Source organism: Podarcis melisellensis (genome assembly GCF_964234715.1).
Source record: "Podarcis melisellensis genome assembly, chromosome: 5".
Lineage (NCBI taxonomy): Eukaryota > Metazoa > Chordata > Lepidosauria > Squamata > Lacertidae > Podarcis > Podarcis melisellensis.
In genome coordinates this window covers 99,823,956-99,848,228 of record NC_138537.1, presented here as the reverse complement: position 1 = coordinate 99,848,228, position 24,273 = coordinate 99,823,956, and the positions used below count along the sequence as shown (strand labels likewise).

Sequence of the window (24,273 nt, the reverse complement as noted above, 5' to 3'; positions counted from 1 at the left end):
CGTTCCAAGGTCGCCTGCACATTCCCTGAGGACTGACTTTGCTGCTCGTCTTCATATACCTGATCGACTGTAATGGGGGAGAGATCCTCAAATGGAGTCTGCTCTTCGTCTTCCATGCTAGCGGAGAGGACCTCAAAGTGATCGTGTATTTCTAAACAATCAGAGCGAACCCTGGGCCTCCTACTTCTTTGAGTCACGTTTCTCCATATATCTGGCTCCTGTGTTGGTGAACTAGCCTTCTTCTCAGGGGAGTCCCCTGTCTCCTCCTTGGTGGAGATGGTGTGCTCTGTTGCTTCCAAGAAGAGCTCCAGCTCTCTAATTCTTTGGAGCATAGCTACACGTTCCTCCAGTTGCTGGACTTTGTCTTTTAAGAGGGCGATCAACATGCAATTGCTGCAGGTAAAGCTGCCTGCAACCTTTGGCAAGATGGCAAACATTGCGCAGGAACCGCAGGCGACTGCAGCTGTTCCCTCACCCTCCATCTTGAGAACGTGTCGCTTGGGGGTGACTACAGCGGCCCTCCATCATAAAAAGCGTGAAGACAGGACAAATAAATCCCCCCCAAAAAACCTAGGTCTCCCCCAACAAACGTTTGAGACTAGCTCCCCTAAATCTAAAAGATGGATCAAACCCTTTTTGTTCCTTCTTTAGCTGCTTCCCACCAAGCCCTGATAAGCTCCTCCCACAGCTAATCACCTACCTCAACAGAAACCTGCCCCCTCTGACCTTTGCACAGGGAGAGCAGCTAATCAGCCACAAGAAACACACACAAGAAAACCCTTTTTGCTACTTCTTCAGCTGCTGCCCTACAAGCTCTGAATGAGAGATCATTCACTCTCTTTGTGAATGATCAATTTTTTCAGATGCCCAAGTAAAACCTGACTTGAGTCGGTCAGCTTAGCACCCCTAGCAGAGTGATGAAGAGGGAGTAGAAATGGGTGTGTTTGTTTCATTTATGTCCTTACCCCACAATTCTTCCAACAAGCTCAGGGCCCTTCCCTGTTTTATCCTGGCAGCAACCCTGCTAGGTAGGCTAGACTGAGAGGGGGCAACTAGCTCAGGGTGAGCTTTGTGAGCCAGTGGGCTCTGTTGAGTATGTAAATAGCATGTTAAGCATTTGATGCAGTGCCCAATTAAACCCTGTGGAGGCCCCTAGGCAATCTGAATCTCAGGGGCTCCCTTGTTCATTTGCTATAGTGGGGTAACATGGAACTAAGAAAGCTTGATTGTAATTTTGTTTCAAGATCAAATTGATACTATTTTGAGCCACCTATTTGGTAATCCGCCATATTGGTAATCCTACTCTGCCTATTTGGTAATCCAGCAGTGGTTTGATGTGCTTCACACACATTATCCTGTTGGAATCCTTGCAAGAAGGCTTTAAGGCAAGTATTACTATTCCATAAGCCAGATGAGCGAGAGCAGGGTTTCCCTAGGGCACCTACTGAGCTGATTTGAATGTGAGGCTCATGCTGCAATCCTTTACTTACAGGATCTAGGAGTAAGTCTCACTAAGCTCCAGGGACTTACTTCTGAGAAGAAATGTATAGGGTTGCACACTGTCTTTCAGTCACTTTCTATCACATGCTGCACCACCTGTCTGTCATTAGATTAACCTCTCTACCTCTAGGTTAGATCACTGTAATGTGTTGTATGTTGGCCTGCTTTTGAAGACTGCTCAAAAACTGTATCCAGTGCAGAATTCAGTGGACTATCAATTGAGATCTGGTGATCTGAACATACAACTCCATTTGTTGCCCAACTGCACTGGCTGCCAATTTGTTTCTGAGCCCAATTCCTCAATTTAAAGTGCAATTTTTTTTTTACCTACAAAGCCCCACATGACTCAGGCCCTCATAGCTCAAGGCTTTTAAATAAAACAAATCTACTCCAAGAGGTAAATCATACTGAGTTCAGGGGGCTTACTTGCCAGGGTTGCATGTCTAAGAGTGCAATTCCATGCACTTCTACTCTGAAATAGAACAGGCCAGTGGAAACTACTCCCAGATAAGTGTGTATGGGTCCTCAGCCTTTGATTTGTCAAATTCAGCAGGATTGTGGCATACACACTATTCCTTGCTAACTACGTTGGAAACACATCCTTCTGTACCTCAAAGAATCCTGGCCACTGTACTTTGTTAAGGGTTGTTAGGAATTGCAACTTTGGGAGGGGTAAGCTACAGTGCCCAGAATTCTTTGAGGGAAGGAATGTGTTTTGCATGTGCTTTAAAGATCTAGCGTGCATGCAAGTCTCCAAGCATGTTGTGAGCTGTACTCCAGGAACATGCCATCTTTCTTAATACTGTAAGAGTTTTCAAAGCCAGCATTAACCTGCAGCCCTCTGCAAGCCTGTTTGGGAGTAAGCTGCAGTCAGTAAATACACTAAGGCAGAGGTTTTCAACCTTTTTTGGGTCCACGACTCCCTTGACCAACTATATTCTTTCTGTGGCACCCCTGTGGGACTCAGGAGCCCAGTTATGTCACCCCTTGCCTGCAGAGCCGGCAGCCCCTCTTCTCCCCTCTCCTTGGGAGTCCTCTGGGCAGCTGCAGCTGCCACCCCTGGTCTCTGAGTTGCCTCCCAAAAGGGGTGCCTCTTCACACTGTCCCACAGGGGCCTGGGAAGCACCCCTGGCCAGCCCCAGGCACCATTCCCCTGGGGAGCTTGTAGCCAGGGCTGCTGCAACAAACAGCTGTGCAAGCCTTTGGGAGGCAGAGATGTGAGAGGACATCAGAGGAGGGAGGGAAGGGAAGAGGGACAGCATTCAAGTCACCCCAAGGTGCCACGGCACACTGCTTAGCACACTTAGAAACATCGGTTTTCAGTGGAAATTACATAGGCACTTCTCCCTGCCATAGAGGTCAGGGGAACTCAAAACATGCAGCTTAAAGGTGGTTAAGTCGGTGCCCTTTGCTTGCAAGTAACTGGGAAAGCTTGCAAGTAACTGGGAAAGCTACTTATGGGACACAGGTGGCGCTGTGGGTTAAAGCCTCAGCGCCTAGGACTTGCCGATGGAAAGGTCGGCGGTTCGAATCCCTGCAGCGGGGTGCGCTCCCGCTGCTCGGTCCCAGCGCCTGCCAACCTAGCAGTTCGAAAGCACCTCTGGGTGCAAGTAGATAAATAGGGACCGCTTACCAGCGGGAAGGTAAACGGCGTTTCCGTGTGCGGCTCTGGCTCGCCAGAGCAGCGATGTCACGCTGGCCACGTGACCCGGAAGTGTCTCCGGACAGCGCTGGCCCCTGGCCTCTTGAGTGAGATGGGCGCACAACCCCAGAGTCTGTCAAGGCTGGCCCGTACGGGCAGGGGTACCTTTACCTTTTTAACTGGGAAAGCTGCAAGGCAAAAGCAGAGTGAGAAGGAAAGGGAGAAACCTTAGAGCGGTTTAAAATGGGAGGAGGCTGCTCAGGGCAGCTCAGGAGGGAAATGTGCAATTAAGTGGAAAAGTCTCTTGGGAAAGAAATTGTGTTGGGGGCAGCAGAGATTGGGGGAAACTCGAATGGCATGCCAGTTTCAGCCTGAGCAGGGGCAGGTTGGGACAGCAACCTGCGTGATCCATGGAGGTGGCTCTGCAGGTAAGCAGAGTGGGAGGCGCGTGGCGGGAAAGAAAGAGAAAGGCGGAGATGAAGCGGCTTCATGCTTTTATTGCGTGACTTCGTGTTTGGGGGAAAATAGGAGAGAAAGTGAAATAATATTTGCTACTAGGCTCTTTTTTTAGGGTCCTCCCCAGTACCCAAGTAGAACTTTGCAGAGCTTGCAAAAGTTCAGAGTTCTACTTTCCTTAATTAACTGCTTCGGCCCAAGTTAATTTTTCCTGCAAGGAAATCCCAGATCCTTCACAATGTACAGGTGTGGCCCTCTCCCTGGGCAGTTTGAGTGCAGAAGTAGGTGGTGTGGAAATCCTTCAGGGCACTTAGGTCCTGAACCCATACACAGCTACATTGGAGTTATTCACACTGAACTTGGACTTATTTCAGAGTAAACACCTTTTGCAAAGTAAAACCCTAAGCAGAACCTCAAAACAGCAGTCCTGGAAGTCAGCACTATTTAATTCAATTGGGCTTACTTATGAGTAGACACATATAAGGTTACTTCAAAGTTTTGTTGTTGTTTAGTCGTTTAGTCGTGTCCGCCTCTTCGTGACCCCATGGACCAGAGCACGCCAGGCACTTCTGTCTTCCACTGCCTCCCGCAGTTTGGTCAGACTCATGTTTGTAGCTTCGAAGACACTATCCAACCATCTTCAAAGTAAACCCCCTTAAATAAAGTAGGAGTTACTTCTAAATAAACATGCATAGGATCTGCCTGCACACATTTTGTGGGGAGGAATTTGAAGGCTGAATTAAGAACAAATGACCTCTTGCAACAGAGTGGAGCAATAGCAGAACAAGACTGGGTCCCTCCAGATGAACTTTCTATGGAGCATTCATCCTGATTTGCTTGCATAAAACTTTCGTGGAAGTTAGATTGTAGCTGGTCTTTATTGAACATTGTGACTGTTTCCTTGTGGGATATCATTCCTTCATCCCACTCTTTTCAATGCATTTCCCCATCACTTCCCAAAAAACAAAAGGTCAGATTCTTCTTTAAACTGGGTTTGTTGCACTAAGGTGACAGAAACCTTTCATCCGCTTTAATTGCGCAAACCTAAAATTCCACTACACAGGCACATGAAGATGGCAGTCTGTGGCACCCTATAATGAATGAAAAATTTTGTTGTCCCTCCAAGCCAAGATCATCTGCAGCAGTTGTTGTCTGCAAATCCAAGTCTGCCTGCAGGTTCAATTACTACTCAGCTATTTGGGGAGAATACTGCCAGCTTGCTTTTCCTTATATATAAGGGAAGCAGATAGCTTTCAAAAATATATGAGAACAGCAAACTTAAGGGAGGGCTTTGGTGTTTCCCAGGGGGCAGTGACTAGGCCTTCACAGAACCTGCCTCCTCTGGCTATGTCTCCGTAAGCACGCAACACTTTGGCTTTGTGTGATAAAAAGATCTCAGTGAGTGTATTTCTGTTTTTGTTAGGGAACTGCTGCTTTGCTCTGTGATGAAGGACAGGCGGAAGGGAGAGAAGGTGGAGCCAAGGAGATGTGCAAAAACAAACCATGTGAGAAGGAATCTTTTTGGTCCTGTGGACCACAGTAATCTGCAGCAGGAGATCCAGCGCATCTTGTGCACTAGCATGGAAAAGGCAAAGCGGAGGTGGAACTTCGACTTCTGGCAAGAGGTTCCGACTGAAGGCCTGCTGCAGTGGGAAGAGTTGCAGGGCCACGAGGTCCCCCCCTTTTACCATACTTGTGTGGTAAGAGAGGCTCCCAGACCCTTACAGCCCATGAACCGAGCCGCAGCCAAGGAACCCAAAGCTCGCCACAATGGCAAAGTGATGGAGAAACCCCCAAAGATGGCAGGGAAGAAGAGTCGGCCTGGGAGGAAGCGGAGGCAGACGTCACTGACCGGTAAGCAGCATTTGCACTTTCATTTAATGTTTGTTGCTACCAACCCAGAAAAATCACTATTCACATGTCAGGTATTTGGTAATACAGAAAGTCATTTTGTAGTAGCTGTTCCACTCCCAGTGCTGCCCTGCATTTTAAAATTGAATTTAGACTTCAATAGCAACTTTGTGGCCAAGTTGATATTGATGTTGATTATCCTTATCATCAAAGATGCTAACATGTAGGACATTGTTGTTGTTGTTTAGTCGTTTAGTCATGTCCTACTTTTCGTGACCCCCTGGACCAGAGCACGCCAGGTACTCCTGTCTTCCACTGCCTCCCGCAGTTTGGTCAGACTCATGCTGTTAGCTTCGAGAACACTATCCAACCATCTTGTCCTTCCAGTGAGCACTCAGGGCTGATTTCCTTAAGAATGGATAGGTTTGATCTTCTTGCAGTCCATGGGACTCTCAAGAGTCTCCTCCAGCACCAGAATTCAAAAGCATCAATTCTTCGGCGATCAGCCTTCTTGATGGTCCAGCTCTCACTTCCATACATCACTACTGGGAAAACCAGAGCTTGAACTATACGGACCTTTGTTGGCAAGGTGATGTCTCTGCTTTTTAAGATGCTGTCTAGCTTTGTCATTGCTTTTCTCCCAAGAAGCAGGAGTCTTTTAATTTCGTGGCTGCTGTCACCATCTGCAGTGATCATGGAGCCCAAGAAAGTAAAATCTCTCACTGCCTCCATTTGTTCCCCTTCTATTTGCCAGGAGGTGATGGGCCCAGTGGCCATGATCTTCATTTTTTTGATGTTGAGCTTCAGACCATATTTTGCACTCTCCTCTTTCACCCTCATTAAAAGGTTCTTTAATTCCTCCTCACTTTCTGCCATCAATGTTGTGTCATCTGCACATCTGAGTAGGACATAGGCACTATTAACAAATATAGAAATGCCTGACTACTTTCACACCACCATCTGATATAAGTTGATCCAATAATAGATGGATACTTGTTACCTCTGCAGCTGCAAATGAGACTTAAGACAGAAGTAGCCAGCTTGGTCCCCCCCCCCAAAAAAAAATTCTGGGCTACAATTCCCACCAGCTGTAGCCAGCAGGGCCAATGGTCAAGGATGATAGAAGTGGTCATTCAAGAGGTATGGAGAGCACCACACTGCCTGCCTCTGGCACCAGGTTGGCTGCTTCTGTCCAGTGAACTACAAACAGCTCAGAAGAAATGTTGCATTTTGTGTTGATAGGGGGAAAGCTCTTAAGATTTACCTTGCCACCTTTTATTAGTTAATAAACTAGGACTGAGCAAGCCACAGCACCAAAAGTCTGAGCAGCAGTGCTTTTAATGGCCACACATGAAATGAAGCCTGGTGCCACTTGCTAGAATAGTAAATATTAAGGTTGGGTGTGCTCACACAGCACCGAGGCTGCAGCGTATGATAATGAAAGTGGTGTTGCCTGCAAAGCCTTCAGTTCCTGCTGCAATGGTTCCCAGTAGCCTTCTCCGTTGCTGTCTCCCTTTACCACAACAGAGACAAGGGAAGACATCAGAAAGGCTCATGCATTCCTGCAATTTTGGGTAGAGCCCTGATTCCTGGGGGATGACAGATGGTCAAATGAAGGTGGGAGCAGATTCCAAAAGCCTTCCATCCTTAGTAAATGTGTATGCCAACTATGAATTAAACTTCTACTATTTAATTCATCGTATGTTCCCCCTCCTGCTGTCATAGGCATTTCTATGGCCTTACATCTGATAGCCTATGTGAGATCCTAGCTAGCTTGTCCTCCCTCCCTCCCTCCCTCCCTCCCTCCCTCCCTCCCTCCCTCCCTCCCAGGTCTTCTTCCCATGGAAGGTTGTGATAACTGTGGACTTTGTTTTCCATCACCCGTGCTCCTTATGCTCATCAGCAGTACGTGGCAACCTAATGTACACATTATTCCCCATTACAAATTGGTACTGGAGCAACTTAACAAATTTGGCTCTGCAAATCCTACAGAATTCCAGGGACCTTGCCAAGAATATCTTTCTTTGGACCAAATGCAATGCTTCAGCTGTTGGCAGAATGCTGGTTGCATTGATTGCTGGTTGGGTTGCATGGGATATTGTTGTTTTTGTTTTTTCCCCCAATAATATTTATTCAAATTTTTAAAGGTTACAAAAAAAAAAATCGCAAAAGCAAACAAACCGATACATAAATGCAGATCACATCCAGGGGGAAAAAAACAGAAGAGCAAAAACAGATAAGAAAAGGAAAAAACAAACAAAAAAATTAGAAATACATTAAAAAATAGATACAATCAAAAAGAAAAAAGAATCAATCGAACCTTTACATATTTTTGTTTCTTTAGCTTATTTCCTTGACTTCCTCACACCTCCCCTCTTTGTATTCTAGTTCAGGTATGTATTTCAGCAAATCCTTCATCTTTGTTTTCATCCTAATAGTTAATCTTGATATACTGTAATTTTTCATTCTCTCTTTCACCAATTATCCATCCATTTTTACTTTATTTAATCTTATTTCTCATTAAAACTAATATATTTGTACTTATTCTCTTAAGACGTTTCCCATAGGGTTATAAAAATTTCATTCCACGATTTTTCCATTTTCCATTACAAAAAAAGAAAAAGAAATCTCAGTATATACATTTTAAATTCCCAATTTTCTTCCACTGTCCCCCCTCCCCGGTCTCGGCCCCAACCAGCAGTTCCATCAACTTCCAACAGTCCATCAACCTGGAGATCTTAAATCCGAGGCTCTTAACTCTTCTTCATGTCCCGTCTGTCGATCTTCTTGATAATCTTTGATGTTAAAAAACAGTTCTCTGGGGGACTCCAAACCAACGATGGTCACATTCCTTCTTAGCAGGTCTGCCAGATTTCCATAATTAAAGGTAGGGCCCCTAAAATATTCCAAGCCTTGCTTCACACTTCTTTCCAGACCAAAGGCCCCAAGTACTGTACTCCAGTCTCCTTCTGGTTCAAATTCATATCCCCAAAGTCATTTGATCCCCACATAAGGTGATCTCTCGACCTTTCATTTTCCAGATCAAGCCAAGCTCCCATCTCCAAAACCTGGCTTCTCTTAATTACATTCATATAAGGCCTCAACTTATAATCCTCCATTTGCCTCTGTAGGGTTAAGGCTCCCCCTTGCTTCACTTTCACAACAACTCTCTCCTTCTCTGTTTCTTCAATATGTTCCATTGAAAAGGATTCCTGTGCCGGATTCTTGCCAACTTCTTTACTGATCCCCACTTTTGTTCCCAAAATATCAACGCTGGTTGCCATGACATTTATCTGTTCATGCAGCTTTCCCAGCAGATAAAATGTCCTATTCAATATAGAGGCTACTTCCTTCTCAACAGACATCCTTGAAGTGTTCAAGGTCAAAGCTGGTTTCTCAGAGCCTTTATTTTAGAAACCAGTTTCCCAGCTGCCTTCTTGTAACAATGTCCCAAAACTCCCTCTAGAGGGAAACAGTCTCCATTTATCAATCCTTCCAGCACAGTCCCAAAAGTCCCAAAAGTAAGTTAGTAACAATTCCAGTTACCTTCCTTCTTCTTAAGCGCAGAAGCGAACAATGGAAACAAAGTCTATCTTTTGTATCTTGACAGCTAGCTGTCAAATTTATCTATTCACCGTCGATGGGTTCCTTGCGGACCACTCCCAGGTTTAGAGACGTGGCGCTTCAATTCCTAAATTTTCACCATTTCCTGCAGGGTTCCCCTGCTTCCAAAAAAGGTATTAGTAAGTAATATTTCAACCAGTGGAGTTTTGATCCTTTACGTTGGATTTTCCAAGACCTTAGTTAATAAATTCTTTGCTTCAGTCTATTTACAAATAGGGAAGGTGGACTTCCTGTTTAGACCTTCCCCGTTTAATGCCAAATTAAATTATTTTAAAAGTCCAATTTCCCGTTCTACTCACGGGTTGTTGTTTAAGATCCAATTGTCCACAAGAAAAAGTCAGCGCTCTCCAGCAACGGCTGTGTGGCTTCAGTCCGTAAAAATAGCAGTCGATTCAAAACACCGCGCCGCTCGCCTCATGTCGCTTCGGATCCCCAAAAAAGGGGTTTCCCTGCGGGTGGGGGGGCGCTCCTGGTGTCAGCCGAATCCCACGTTCTCAGGCCTCCCTCGCCTGGGATTTTTAAGGGGTCTCCGCCTTCACCGCAGTGGCAAGACCCAAATTTCGCGGAGCGGGTTCCTCTGAGTCAGAGGAATTCCGCCATTGCCGATCTCGCTAACCCAGAAGTCGGGTTGCATGGGATATTGTTGGTTAAGCGATCATGGCAACTGCTTCTTCACCTAATTTCATTTGGCACTGGTTTGCTACTTTGATAATTTGCCATTGGCCCCTGGCTGGGTAGATACTTTTATTTTTCTTTGTAATTCATAGTAATTCTGAATGGCAACAGTCTCTATTTGTAGAGGTAGTGATAGTGTCAAGTGCATTCACTGCTATTTATTAATTGCCAATGACCACTGGCGGAGGAAGAGGAGTGCGGGGGGAGTGCGCCGCCCTCGGCAGTGTGATCCCGGCAGGGTGCCATTGCGGCTGCTCCCCCGCCTGCTCTCCGCCCCGGGTGCTGGAGCATGAAGCTCCGCCACTGCCAATGACATACCTACTGTTTGACATTTGAAGAAGGAATTTAAATCCCAAAACTTTGCAGCATCTTATTTTAAGCTGTTGTGCAGTGAAGCCTCATTCATATGAGACACTGTTCACTTGAGACTTAGTATACCAAGGGATCTAAATGTGCATGTTACTAGACTGACCCCATTTGAGTTGCTGTTTCTAAGTCTTGATATAGCAACTTTGGTGTACATGGACTGTTGTTACATATGCAGGGGAAATGCTTACAATCCAAATTTCAACACTGTGGGAGACAGGAAAGGGAGAAAACAGTTTCTGCTATATGGGAATAATAATCTGCTCTTACATGATAGGACTCCTGCCTTACAAGTATTACTGAAGTTGTTGTTTTTTAATGTATTTTTATTGAACAATTTTAACAAACAAATTATCAATCAATATAACCAATTACATTCCCCCCTTTTTTCATTCCCTCCCACCTCTCCCACCCTCCAGAGACTTCCCTCAGCTCCCTTCTCTGATTTGTTTGCACATATTATTCTCTGCATGTTAAAAAGTTATACATATCATTACCTTATCTGTCCTATGTTCTACTAATAAGTTTGTGGATGTTTATTCAAAACCTGCCAAGGAATCCAAGTCCTTTTGTTGTCTTTTTAAATAGTTTGTAAAAAGTTCCCATTCTTCCTTGAAGTCACGGTTTTCCTTCTCTCGTAGTTTATATGTTAACTTTACCATTTCCACATAGCTCATCAGTCTTTCTTGCCATTGTTCTTTTGTTGAGACTTCCTCACTTTTCCATCCATGTGCTAAGAAGACTCTTGCAGCTGTTGTAGCATACATTAATAAATTCTTTGTTTTTCTTGGCAAGTCTTGTCCTAAAATCCCTAACAAAAATGCTTCTTTTTTTTTTACAAATGTCATTTTGAACATTTTTTTCAGTTCATTATATATCATCTCCCAAAAATTTTAACTTCTCTACATTCCCACCACATATGATACAAAGTACCTTCTTTTTCCTTACATTTCCAACAGGTATTTGACCCAGTTTTATACATTTTTGCCATTTTTACTGGTGTGATATACCATCTATACATCGTTTTCATATAGTTTTCCTTCAAAGGAGAACAGTCTGTGAATTTCAAATCTACTTTCCACAATTTTTCCCTGTCCTCAAATTTATATTATGTCCTGTATCTTGTGCCCGTTTACTCGTAACCGATTTGACCTCCTCACCTTTCGTTTCCATTCTAGCAGATAACGTGATAACGGGCATCCTTGCCTAGTTCCTTTTTGTATTTTACATTAATTCATTATCACCTGATTTATAATTAATTTTGCATTTTGTTCTGAATATATTGCTTGTATTCCTTTTAAAAATTTATATCCACAATTAATTTCTTCCAGCAATTTTTTCATGAAATCGCAGGAAATGTTGTCAAAAGCTTTTTCGGCATCTATAAACATCATTGTTGCTTTTTTTCATTTTTTTACCTCCAGGTATTCTATCACGTTCAGAATATTTCTTGTATTCTCTTTCATTTGTCTACCTGGAAGGAATCCTGCCTGATCTTGATATATATATTCACCTAATATTTTTTTCATTCTACTGTCTAAAATATTTGCAAATAATTTATCATCATTGTTTAATAATGAAATAGGCCTTTGATTTTTTATTTGCATTAAATCCGAATCTTGTTTTGGAATCACTGTTATATAAGCTTCCTTCCATGTTCTTGGAATTTCACCTGTCTTTAAAATCTCATTCATCACATCTTTCAACGGGTTTGCTAATTGTTCACTTAGCTTTTTATAATATTTTGCCGTTAATCCATCTGGTCCTGGAGACTTGCCACTTTTTGTCCAGTTTATTGCCTCTAATACTTCTGTAGCTGTTAGTTGGGTATTTAATATCACTAACTGTTCCTCTTTTATTTTTGACAGATTACTATTTTTCATATATTCCTCTATTTTAAACAAAAATTCCTTTCCTTTCTTATACAATTCTGAAAAGAATTTCACAAATGCTTCTCTTATTTCCCTTGTCTTATCTCTAATTTTTCCATTTATATTGCTTTTATTTATAAAATTTCTTTGTTCACTTTCTTCAGTTGCCACGCTAGCAGTTTTCCTGACTTATTGGCATGTTCAAAATATTTCTGCTTCATTCATTTTATTTGCCAACTAATTTCTTCATTAACTATCATGGAATATTGGGTTTGTAATATCCTAATTGCCTACTTTACTGACTCTTTATTAGCTTTTTTTTTTGCAAATCCTTCTCCTTTTTCATAATTGCATCTAAAATTTCTTTTTTATTTCAATTTCCTTTTAATTGAATTTTGTTGTATAAACAGTCCCCTCATCACCGCTTTACTAGCATCCCAGACCATTTGAAATTTAGTCTGACCCTGGAGATTTATTTCAAAATAATTCCCCAAGGTCTTCTTTGCTTTTTCCATAAAATTTTGGTCTTCTAATTAATCTTCATTCAATCTCCATCTAAATGTAGTTTGACTTTCCTTTTGGATTTCCATTATCATGGAATTGTGATATGACAATGTTCTGGGATTAATTTCTTTTTTTTTACTTTGGGTTCCAACTCTTCGGAAATCCATAAAGCGTCTATCCTTGAACTGCTACCATGGACATAAGAATGAAAAATGAACTGTTTGTTGAATAAATGTTTTACTCTCCAGATATCTATCAAACTTAAAGTTTGAACCAAATCAAAAAAGGTCTTTGGTAATCTGCCTTCTTTTGTATCTTTCTTCCTAGCTGATCTATCCTCTTTCTAATGATGGAACTCCGTTTAAATCTTCCATTAAGATGATTTTTTGATCTGCATATTCAAGTAATTCTGTTTCCAATTTTTTTTGAAAAAAACTGCTTTTTTCTCATTTGGGGTGTATACTCCAACCAAAATTATGTTCTCTCGAATTTTTATTAGTACTATTAAAATTATGCCTTTCTCATCTTTTTGGATCAATTTGGGTTCTAGTGCAGGATTAATATAAAAGACAACTCCTCTCTTTTTGACATTGTCTGCTGAGATGAAATCCATTCCTAATCTTTTGTTAATTAAAATTATTTTATTTTATTTTTGAAATATGTGTTTCCTGAAGACAAATAATATCCAATTTTTGTTTTACAATTACATGTTGAATTCTGTTATGTTTAGTTTTTGTCATTCAAACCGTTAACATTCCAACTTAATATTTTAAGATTGGCCATTTTCAGAGTCACTTAAAATATTCATTTTTCCACCTACTGCTCCCTCCAAAGACAGCCGCTCCAAGACAGCTCTTTGTTCTGCTAGTGGGTCTGTTTTTATGTCATGTCTGGTATCTAGGTCTCTTCTGTGTTTTTCAAAGAATTATCTGGCCTGATTTTCTGTTATCAGCCTATATCTCTTTTTCATAAATGTAAATGAGAATCCCCTCTGGGTATTCCCATTTATATTTTATGTCTGCTCTTCTCAGAGCAGACTCTTCTCTGTTGTCAGAAATCTATATCTCTGTCTTCTAATTCTGAGTTTAAAAGGGATTTCCCTAAAAATGTCTACTTTCTGTCCAGTAGCCATGAGATTGTCCTCAAAGTTTTTTTGAAGGATTGCATCCCTTGCTCTTTTTGTAACAAATGTTAGTAGGACATCTCCTGGCTGCTTTCTCTGTCTAATTTCCCTCGTGTGGACTCTGAAACAACTCTCAGTCATTTCCACCACCCATTCTTGACTCTCTCATCCATTCTGAAATTATTTTTGCAACATATGTGTCAGGGAACTGCCATCGGAAAGAGAGATGGTGCAGAGGCTCCAGCAGACTCGGAGAGATTCTGCAGCGGAGGAGGGAACCAGCAGGGGGAGAGCAGAAGCTCCGGCAGAAGGGGAGTCGGAGGAGGGAGGGCTCTGGGATACTTCTAGTGGGAATAGTGCAGAGGTAACAAGACCCCCGTTGGCAACTCCCACCCTTCGCCGGAAGCTGTCACGCAGAGAGTCACGAAGGCGCATGTCCGTGAAACAACTTTTATGTTGGCGTAAATTTCGTAGACGCCCACTGTCAGATTCTACCAGCGACTAACGGAGTCACGCCTTGGGAGGCTCCGTTAGTGCCTCGGTTTGGTTGACCAGCCAAACACCAGAGGAATCAAGCTTTTACGCACAAGCAGCTCATTATCCCATCACAGCAATCTGACAGTCTTTGAAAGCAGCTTGTGCAAGCAGAGGGCATCATGAGCGAACCAGCCGGAACCGCAGGAGCTGGAGCTGGAGCAGGTCCAAGCCTGGAGGAAAGGTACAGGGCGATGGAGGTCCAGCTCGCGCTGCAAACGGCGAGGCTTGAGGAGAGGAGGGCTCAAGATGCGGATAAGGGGAAAACCGCCCCACTTGCCAGAAAGGTGCCTGGATTGGTGCAGAGATTTGGGGGGGATCCCAGGAACTATCAAGCCTTTAGAACGGAGATGCAATATGCTCTCAATCTACTGTTTGATGACTTCACCGATGAGAACTCTAGAGTGGCGTACGTAATTAGCCATCTAGAGGGAGGGGCGAGGGACTGGGTTCGACCCCTGATGGCAGCCAATAATGATATCTTAAAGGACACGAGGAAGTTTTTTCGCGCCATGGACTTGATGTTTTCCAGCGAGATTGAGCAGGGGGTGGTGCGGAGGCAGTTGATGGGGTGCAAACAGGGGAGCCGATCTGTACGTGAGTACTGGACTGAGTTCACTATGCTTATTCATAGACTGGGGTGGGATCTAGCAAGTGAACCTATTCAAATGTTATTTGAAGAAGGGCTCTCTCCGACCGTGAAAGATGAACTTTCCCGGGCGCCCAGGGCGGAGTCTATGGATCAGCTGACTAAATCTGCACTGTCCATAGGAGCGCGCCAAGAAGCAAGAGCTTTGGAAAAGCGGGAAGGAAAGGGGGAACGTTGGAAGGACTTCCGCATTCCAGAGATTCCGGAGCAGTCTTTCCCGCCCGCAGAGCCGATGGAACTGGGAACAGCGCGCGCGCGCGCAGTTTCAAACACCAGTGAAGGGCGGAAGAAGGAGGGAAAGAGTGCCAAGAGATGTTATCTCTGCCAACAGCCAGGGCACTTTGCCAGAGTTTGTCCGCAAAGGAAGGAATGGCAGGGCATGGCGGGAACTGTTGGGGGAAAGGAGGAAGGAGAAATAGAGGAGCAAGTAAAAGCCAACGCCTGGTTGCCAACATCAGGGCACAGCAGCCAGGCCAGGGAGTAGTGAATGTGCCCACGCCGGAACCTCCAAGACCAGCGCTTGTGATAGAGGTGTTGCTGGAACTGTCAAACGGACACCCACTAAAGATAAAAGCGCTATTGGATTCAGGCAGCTCCTGTAATTTCATGAGTAAGGAGTTTGCTGCTGAACACCAGATACAAACTTAAGTAAGCCTTTGCAAGTAACCACGATTGATGGGAGGGAACTGTTGGGGGGAGAAGTGAGCCAACAGACTGTACCAATGATTATGAGGGTGGCAAGACACACAGAACTGATAGCGTTTAATGTAGCCACCTTGGGAGGAGCTCCCATCATTCTGGGAATGAGCTGGCTGGCACTACACGATCCGCTAGTAGGCTGGCATCAGAGGGTGGTTTCCTTTGGTTCAGCACATTGCCTAGAACACTGCAAGGAGGGAGAGGGTCAGGCAGGGGCCAGAGCCACTCTAGCAGGGATGGAAGTGACTGACAAGGGGAAGGTGCCACCACAATACGCTGATTTGATTGACGTCTTCAGTGAAAAGGAAGCAGATAAACTGCCCCCGCACAGACCCTTTGACTGTCAAATCACCTTACTCCCAGGAGCACAATTGCCAGTGGGCAAGCTGTATGCCATGTCAGACCGTGAGATGCAGGAGTTAAGGGAGTTCATTGACAAGAACCTCAAGCGAGGTTTCATCAGAGAGTCACGAGCGGTGGGGGGCAGCCCAGTGTTCTTTGTGGACAAAAAAAACACGGGCAAACCCAGGCTTGTGTGTGATTTCAGGGCCCTAAATGCTGTGTCAGAACCAGTGACTTTCCCTATGCCCAGAATTGATGACATTCTGACACGGGTGAGAAAAGGGAAGATTTTTACCAAGCTGGACCTTAGGGGGGCATATAACTTGATACGTGTGAGGAAGGGGGATGAGTGGAAGACCACTATGTTCACCCCCTTGGGGGCGTTTGAGTACCTAGTTATGCCTTTTGGATTACAAGGGGGCTCCGCCTGCTTTCAATCATTCATGAATCACGTCCTGGGGCCATTGCTTTACAAGAACTGTGTGGCGTTCTTAGATGACGTCCTGGTGTACTCAGAGAATGAGGAGCAGCATGTGCGAGATGTTAGAGAAGTACTGAGCAAACTGCGAGAAAATCGGCTGTGGGTGAAACTGGAGAAATGCCAGTTTCATAGCAGGGAGGTGGAATTCCTGGGGTACCGGTTGTCTGACAAGGGGTTGGCTATGGATCCCAGCAAGGTTCAAGCGGTACTGGAATGGAAAACACCAAAGACCAAGAAGGACGTGCAAAGGTTCCTGGGCTTCGGAAACTTCTATAGGAAGTTCATCAAGAACTTTGCCCATTTAACAGCGCCCATCACGGATTGTCTTAGCAGCAAGAAAAAATTTGCTTGGACGGAAGAAGCGCAAGGGGCATTCGAACGCTTAAAGGCAGCGTTTGCGTCGGAGGAGCAACTTTTGCACGTGGATCTACGGCAACCAATGCGAGTGGAGACTGACGCGTCAGACCGAGCGGTAGGGGCCGTGCTTCTCCAGCCGGGGAAAGATGCGTCTGAATGGAGACCGTGTGCATTCTTCTCGCGGAAGTTGAACAAATCCGAGAGGAACTACACAGTATACGACCGAGAACTGCTCGCCATTCATGAAGCATTCCGGAGATGGTGGCACTTGCTGATTGGGGCGCAGCACAAGGTTCAAGTCCGGACTGACCACAAAAATCTGGAGTACTGGAGAACAGCCCGAGTGCTGAACCAGAGACAAGTGAGATGGGCCCAGGAGTTCTCCAAATTCAATTTTGAGATTCGTTACGTGCCAGGGTCCGAGAACGTAAGGGCGGACGCTCTTTCCAGAAAGCCTGAGTACTTAGAGGGGGAGGGCGCGCCGGAAGCAAGGCACGTAATCCCTGAAGACCGCTGGGTGTGTGGGGCGGCTTTGGTGGGGCAGAAAGAACTGTTAGAGGGTACGGAGAACGACGAATAAGCCCAAGAGAAACTCAGAGAACTCAGGAGGACAGAGGAGAACACAGGGGGGTTTGAAGAAAAGAGTGGGGCGTTGTATTACAAAGGGGCACTGTACATACCCGATGGGGAACTGAGGGGCAGAGTACTCAAGCAGTTGCATGATAGCCCCACAGCGGGGCATTTTGGACAGCACAAAACCATGTGGTTGGTTACCAGGGAGTTTTGGTGGCCCAAGGTGAGGGAGGATGTACGGGAATATGTCAGGGGTTGCGACAGGTGCCAGCGAGCGAAAGGGGAGAGGGTGGCGCCAGCGGGGCTCTTACAACCCTTACCCACACCAGAAAGGCCATGGGAGGCAGTCTCCATAGATTTTATGACGGACCTGCCAAAATCCAAGGGCAAAACGGCGGTCATGGTAGTGGTAGATCTATTAACTAAGATGTGTCATTTTATAGCCTGTTCACATGCGGTCACAGCGGAGGAAACCGCCAAGTTGTTCGTAGAGCATATTTTCCAGTTGCATGGCGCCCCCTTGAGGGTGGTCAGCGACAGAGGGAAACAGTTTACTTCCAGGTTCTGGAGGAAACTTATGAGCTTACTGCACGTGGAAATCAATTTCTCCACTGCCCGGCACCCGGAAACAAATGGGCAAGCGGAAAGGGCAAACGGGATTTTACAACAATACCTGAGGTGTTATGTAAAGGACCGAGAAAATGATTGGGTAGATAAGTTACCTCTGGCAGAATTTGCCTACAACAACGCTGAGAACGTGTCCACAGGGCTGAGTCCCTTTCTGGCAAATTATGGGTGTCATCCCAGGGCATTTCCAGGAGAAGGAGGGGAGAGGTGGAGTGTGCCGGCGGCGGAACATTTTGTTGAAGAGATGGAAGCCATCCACCGTCAGCTACAACTTAACTTAGAGAGAGCCAAGGAAGAATATAAAAAGCAAGCAGACAAAAATAGGAGGGAAGGTGAAACTATAAGGGTGGGAGACCGGGTGTGGCTATCCACCCAGGGACTACCTTTCAAGGGGGGTTGTAAGAAACTGAAACCCAAAAGATTGGGACCCTTTGAGGTCATACAGCAGGTGAACCCAGTAGCATTCAAACTCAGACTGCCCAGTCACATGAAATTGCACCCAGTATTTCACAGGTCATTACTGTCGCCGTACCGAGAGGGACGTGAATGGGGGGGGGAGCGTGAGAGAGAGGTCTCCCGAACGCCCGTGATAGAAGAGAGAGAACGCGACATGAACGTGGCAGGAATCATTGATTCCAGGTGGAAGGGGGATCAGGTGGAATATCTGGTAGAATGGGAGGGGGAAGTAGAGTCGGAAAACACTTGGGTACCCGCTGAGGTAGTCAATGACGAGGTTTTAATAGAAACATTTCATCGGCGTTTCCCAAAAAAAACGCAACCCGTGGCACGATTTAGAAGGGAACACTTTGGGACCACCGATGAGGAAGGAGAGTTTGGAGGGTTCCCAGAGTCAGGGGTGGGTGAGGAAGCCGACTCCGACGAAGAAGAGGAAGACGGGGAGAGAGACGGTACGCCATGGTTAGAAGTGTTTGAATCCTCGGACGACGAGGAGAGTTCCTTTAGGGGCTTTCCGCCCTCACCGCCAGTGGGAGAGGAAGCGGGGGGTGAAGGGGGCCCTGAGGGGGAGGTGGATGTCAGGGAACTGACATCGGAAAGAGAGATGGTGCAGAGGCTCCAGCAGACTCGGAGAGATTCTGCAGCGGAGGAGGGAACCAGCAGGGGGAGAGCAGAAGCTCCGGCAGAAGGGGAGTCGGAGGAGGGAGGGCTCTGGGATACTTCTAGTGAGAATAGTGCAGAGGTAACAAGACCCCCATTGGCAACTCCCACCCTTCGCCGGAAGCTGTCACGCAGAGAGTCACGAAGGCGCATGTCCGTGAAACAACTTTTATGTTGGCGTAAATTTCGTAGACGCCCACTGTCAGATTCTACCAGCGACTAACGGAGTCACGCCTTGGGAGGCTCCGTTAGTGCCTCGGTTTGGTTGACCAGCCAAACACCAGAGGAATCAAGCTTTTACGCACAAGCAGCTCATTATCCCATCACAATATGTTTCTAGATTCTGTTCTTCCTCTGAAGTTGGTAATCCTCTTTTAGCTGCAAAAGAAGGATTTAGTCTTCTAAATCATTTTGTCTTTCTTGAAGGCCTCCCACAGTCCCCATAACAACTTTCTGTTCCTCTTTCAGATGGCCCTTGACAACCATATGTCAGGAGTGCTCTGATGGTGTTTCCTGCTTGGCAGGGGGTTGGACTCGATGGCCCTTGTGGTCTCTTCCAACTCTATGATTCTATGGCCCAGTTCCTCAGTGTTTTTTTTTCCAACTTGTCAACCTTAATTTCTAAATTGTTAACCTTCTCTCCCATCTTCCCAAACTGTTCCGTCAATAAGTTAGTAGATTTTTCCAAGTCTGAGTGCACTTGTTGTGCCAAACTCTTCATTTCCTCAATGGAGGCCTTCCTGCTTCCCTTTTTCCATGTCTGTACCAGAGGTTGGAATCTTTGTTGTATTCAAGGTCACACCTGCATTCTTTGTTCTGCCCAGAAGTGGAAACATTTTCCCACTCCCGAGCTCAACCATAAAATCTTACCTTTGCACTTTTGGACCCTTTTCCCACCCTTGCAAATCCTTACAATGAATAGAAAATAAAAAAGAAGGGGAAAGTAAAAAAGAACAAGGCAAAAGTAAAAATATGACTCTGTTGCCATACCTCTTTCACCCAAAGGTTAGTCAATTAACTTCACCAAATCTTACTCATTCAAAATAGCAAGCCATATATCAAACAGGACAGTTCCCACATGAAATAAGACTGAAAAATAAGCAAAACCAACACAAACAATCAATGCAGAATTGTATACTTCTCTTCAATAACTCCTTTCCTTTCGAGAAGGTGGCGGTGAATGGGAAGTAGTCCAACTTTATGACTGTAATCCAATATGTTATAGTCCACTTCTTTAACTTTATAATTCAGTATATTATAATACAGATCTTCAAGTTTTAAGCTTTAAAAGATATGCATCCAAAAATATCAGAAGGTGTTAAAAAGTTACTTATTGGCAGGTAGTGTTGCAATAAATTTCCCTGGTCTTCAGTAAGCACTTATATCCAATCCAATTCCAGGTTCTCTATTCTTCCTGGGGAATTCCTCCCCCAATATAAATAGAGAGTTCTCCTGCTTAGCTTCGGTTTTGTGCCTCCAAGTTCCAGAGTTTAAAGTTTTAAAGCCCGTATTTCCAAAGCTTTTCTACTCTGCCAAAGTATCAATCTGTCAAATTATATCTCTGTCTGACTGTCAACTTGTATCTTAAAGTTACCCAAAGAACAACTTGAGACAGCTATAGCCAATATGTATCCAAAAGAAAAAGAGTCTCTTAAAACTGAAAGTTGCTAAAAAGTCTCCATTGGCTGCAGTTACTATGCTCTGCTCCCATTCACAAAAAGTCCCCTTTCAGAGCCTGTCCACCTAAATCGGAAGCTGACTTCCTTTTTGGCTTCCATTTTACCAAATCAATTAATTTACACCTAATTTCTTCTTTTTGAAGCTTTATTTGGTTTTTAACCTCTAATTGGAAAATCCACTGCTTATGGTGAAGCATGTGGCTTCGGCTGTAGGGTGCGATGGAGCCGTGAGCTGACTCAAGCCTCTTCCCTTCCCCCCTCGCAGAAACAGCGATGGGGAGGGCTGGGTTGCGGCGAGTTCTCCGACGCTCTGCTGGACCCCTAGAGTCCCCACTTGTCTGTGGGGGTTTTTCGGGGGGGTGCCTAAGGATTACTGAAGTATTGAATGTGAATTTCTTAGAACTTAGCATAAGAAATATAAAATGCTAAGCAGCGGTAGTAGCAGAGAAATGTTACTTCTGTGTAAATAAGCAGTTGTATACTTCTCTAGATTTAGGTTCCAGCAGAAATGTTATTGTGTGCGTTTTCTGCCTTCATCTGTTTCATATTATGTAAAGTATTCATATTTTGCTCAACTCTAAACAAAAGGGTTCCTAGAGCCATTCTAGAGCCAAAGACCATTCATAAGGCAGCCTCTGTCCTTGGACTTACAATCTAAAAGACGTGACACAAAAGGATTGTAAAGAGTGAGACCGTAACACACACACTCACTGCACTAGCTCTTACTTAAAAAGCTCTCATGGTGGAATAGAAGCAGTGGCAGGACACGAGGAGCCAAGTGTGGCAAGACTTTCAGCTGAGCTTTGCTTCTCTCCCTTGATTGGCAGCCTGCTGGAATGGCCTAGTATCCTAGAAATACCCAGCTTTGTACAGAAAATGTTAAAGGTTTGTTCCTTCTTGGACTTGAAAGGTTTGAACCTTTCAGACTTCATTACTGAGAGCCATTCTGTACATTACACTCAGAGTGAGACGGTAAACCAAGCTGAGAGGATTCTGGACTGCAGCACTTCAGCCTGTAGGAGGATTTCTTGCACTTTGTGGTGCATTTCCCCAAGGAAAACCTTCTGCATGTGGTTAAGCTACATCAGGAAATAGATGATACAGGTAAATCTTTATATGTGATATGTTGGCTTTCTATATGCAGGTAGTTTCCCTTTTGCTTTTCTTGGCAGGGCTGGCAGCAGATAAAACAGGATGAGTCCATCTGAAGTGGTGCTGTTCTGAATTCTACTGCTTGACTCTGTAATGTGGCCGTTGGAGCTGAGAGCAGCCGCCCTGTCTCCCTTGCTGCATGCATAGTTTCTCATTTCTAATTCTAATTCACCTGTTTGTTTGGTTTTGCCACAGATTATTACCAAGCAAAGAAGCAGATCAGAACGGATATGCAAACTCCTGAAAAGAAACCGGCCTTCTAGAATGGAACTTTGTCACTGGTTTGCTGGTTTTGTTGGCTGGTTGATTTTTTAAAGGAGCTTCCAAAATTACACAACATCTTGAAATGGTGCATTTAAATAATGAACACTTGGGCACTTCACACAGCGGCACAGATTTTTGAAATAAAAAATGTGAACTTTCAGAACATCAGAATGCAGTTAGGCCGATTACGTTGTATACCCTCTTCCTGCATACTGCTTTAAAAAATAAGAGGAAGAGGAGGAAGCAGATAACCAAGCAAGAAACAGACTAATTGTAGCAGTAGTAGCACCTCCAAGGATGTTGCTTATCAGGAATTGGTCAGCATAAGAGTAAATATAAAAAATACTGTGTATGAACAATTTGTGAGTGCCATTATATGGTCTTGCATACTATGTGTAGTCGGTTTTTTACTTATTTAATTACTATATAGACTTGCATGTCAGTGTGATCGTCAATATTTTTCCAGCTAACTGAATCCCCCCCCAGCTTTTAACATTTTAAGTAAGCATAACAAATCCTTAATTTGGCTTGTATAAATGTTTGCCACTGCTTTGCACATAAAAGTTATTTATGCAGATATACACAGATCTCCTGCCAGCAGTTGTCCTTGGTATCTGTGTCCAAACAGAGTCCATTGATATTGAAATCCTGGAATAGCATTTCCATCTGAACTATACAGTCAGCAGAATCATGTGGTTCATCTCTTGCTGGACACCCACTGTTACAGATTGCATGCCATATGTACAACTCACTGCTTAGAGAAAATTAGCATGCCAGGGAGAAGGGTTCTAACTTAACATTCTTTTTGCCATGCTACATTTACTACATCTTACATTAGAACATTCCTACATGATATTTTACCTGTAGGCTGCCATTGGACTGTGTGATTAGTTGAACGTGTAGTTCTGCTTTAGGTTTACAGTACTGACCTTACCCATGTCCAGCCTTCATCTTATTCACTCCTTCTAGAGGCTCAACAGAAAAAGATTTTTTGTCTGCAAGTATGTTATGCTAATGTGTCTTAATTCTCTAGGGATACTAGGCTTCCCACTGGTGTGCACTTGAAGAGGATTCCTGTGCATTTAATAGATCTTTACTGGTTTGCTAAACATACTTTCCCCATGACTGTATTGAGAGTTGCTGTACCTCCATACACCTCTCTCCTGTGCAGCTGTAAAAGGCACATGTAGGATAGGATAGATGGAGCACATTAGGAGCAGTTGAGTTTCATAGTCTTATTTAGTTACCTGTCTTATAGCCCAGAATTTCTTCTCATTTCAAAATGATTCGGGCACTGTTTGTTTTAATTAATTGTCCTCTTATATTTTCTTACTTCTTACTTCGCAGCTTCCATTGCATCCGCTAGCTCTCACCCAGCACAACTTTTTAGAATAATTAGGTCGATAAGGTCCTTAGGAGGACAACCAAATTTAAGCACAAATTTGACCCACAGCTGTGAGGCATTTGGGAGCTTTTTTGCGGAGAAAGTCCTGTTGCTGTGCCGTGACCTCCCTGCCAATTTAGATACAGTGACTGAACTAGAGGCCCCTCAATTGTCTTTGGGTCCAGTGTTGAACCATTTCGATTGGATACTCCCTGCTGATGTGGATAGATTCCTCCAAGCTGGTAGGCCCACCATCTGCCTCCTCAATCTGTGCCCGTCTTGGCTGATTAGGGCGTGTCCATATTTCACACAGACCCCCCCTGGTTGAAATTATCATTTGTCCCTTGGCAGGGGGACATTCCCAGGGGAACTGAAGGAAGCAGTGGTGTGTCCGCTCTTAAAGAAAACTTCACTAGATCCTTTGTTGTTGTTTAGTCGTTTAGTTGTGTCCGACTCTTCGTGACCCCATGGACCAGAGCACAAGATGCTCCTGAACTGTGTGTGTTTATGTAACTTTGTGTGGTGGTATGTGCATTGTTTGTCCTAACACTCTTTGGATTATTATTCAAAAATAAATACAAGTTGTAACTATTTGTGCTGAATCAACTAGCATTCATGAAAAAGATGTCCTGGGAATGGGTGAGACGTACATATTGTGCCACTCTCCTGTTCTGCCTTTCTCAGGAAAGAAAGATGGCAATTCAAACCTAGCAGGTGTGACGTACAACTTTGAACAGCTGTAGTAACTGCGCTGTATAGTTGCAGAACTCTCCAAAGTTTGATTTGAAATCTACCCTTGAAGAG

At 44.5% G+C, this 24,273-nt stretch overlaps 1 protein-coding gene and 1 long non-coding RNA gene across 5 annotated transcripts in view; one reads left to right on the top strand and one right to left on the bottom strand.

The window, feature by feature from the left end:
• The window catches only part of LOC309371013 (cyclin-dependent kinase inhibitor 1-like), a 31,479-nt gene extending 7,417 nt beyond the window's left edge, over nucleotides 1-24,062 (top strand). For 2 of the 4 annotated variants that reach the window (XM_081913382.1, XM_081913381.1), the window contains exons 2-4: nucleotides 5,022-5,452; nucleotides 20,935-21,056; nucleotides 22,017-24,062. In XM_081913382.1, coding sequence (XP_081769508.1) covers nucleotides 5,044-5,452; nucleotides 20,935-21,056; nucleotides 22,017-22,136 — 651 coding nt within the window. In that variant the 5' untranslated portion in view covers nucleotides 5,022-5,043 and the 3' untranslated portion in view covers nucleotides 22,137-24,062. Of the gene's footprint in view, nucleotides 1-5,021; nucleotides 5,453-20,934; nucleotides 21,057-21,496; nucleotides 21,774-22,016 lie in introns of all 4 variants that reach the window. The other 2 variants (XR_014168778.1, XM_081913383.1) reach the window with 2 other exon arrangements.
• Nucleotides 1-24,273, bottom strand: part of LOC309371027 — a 176,986-nt gene that overhangs the window by 58,380 nt on the left and 94,333 nt on the right. The window lies entirely within an intron of this gene.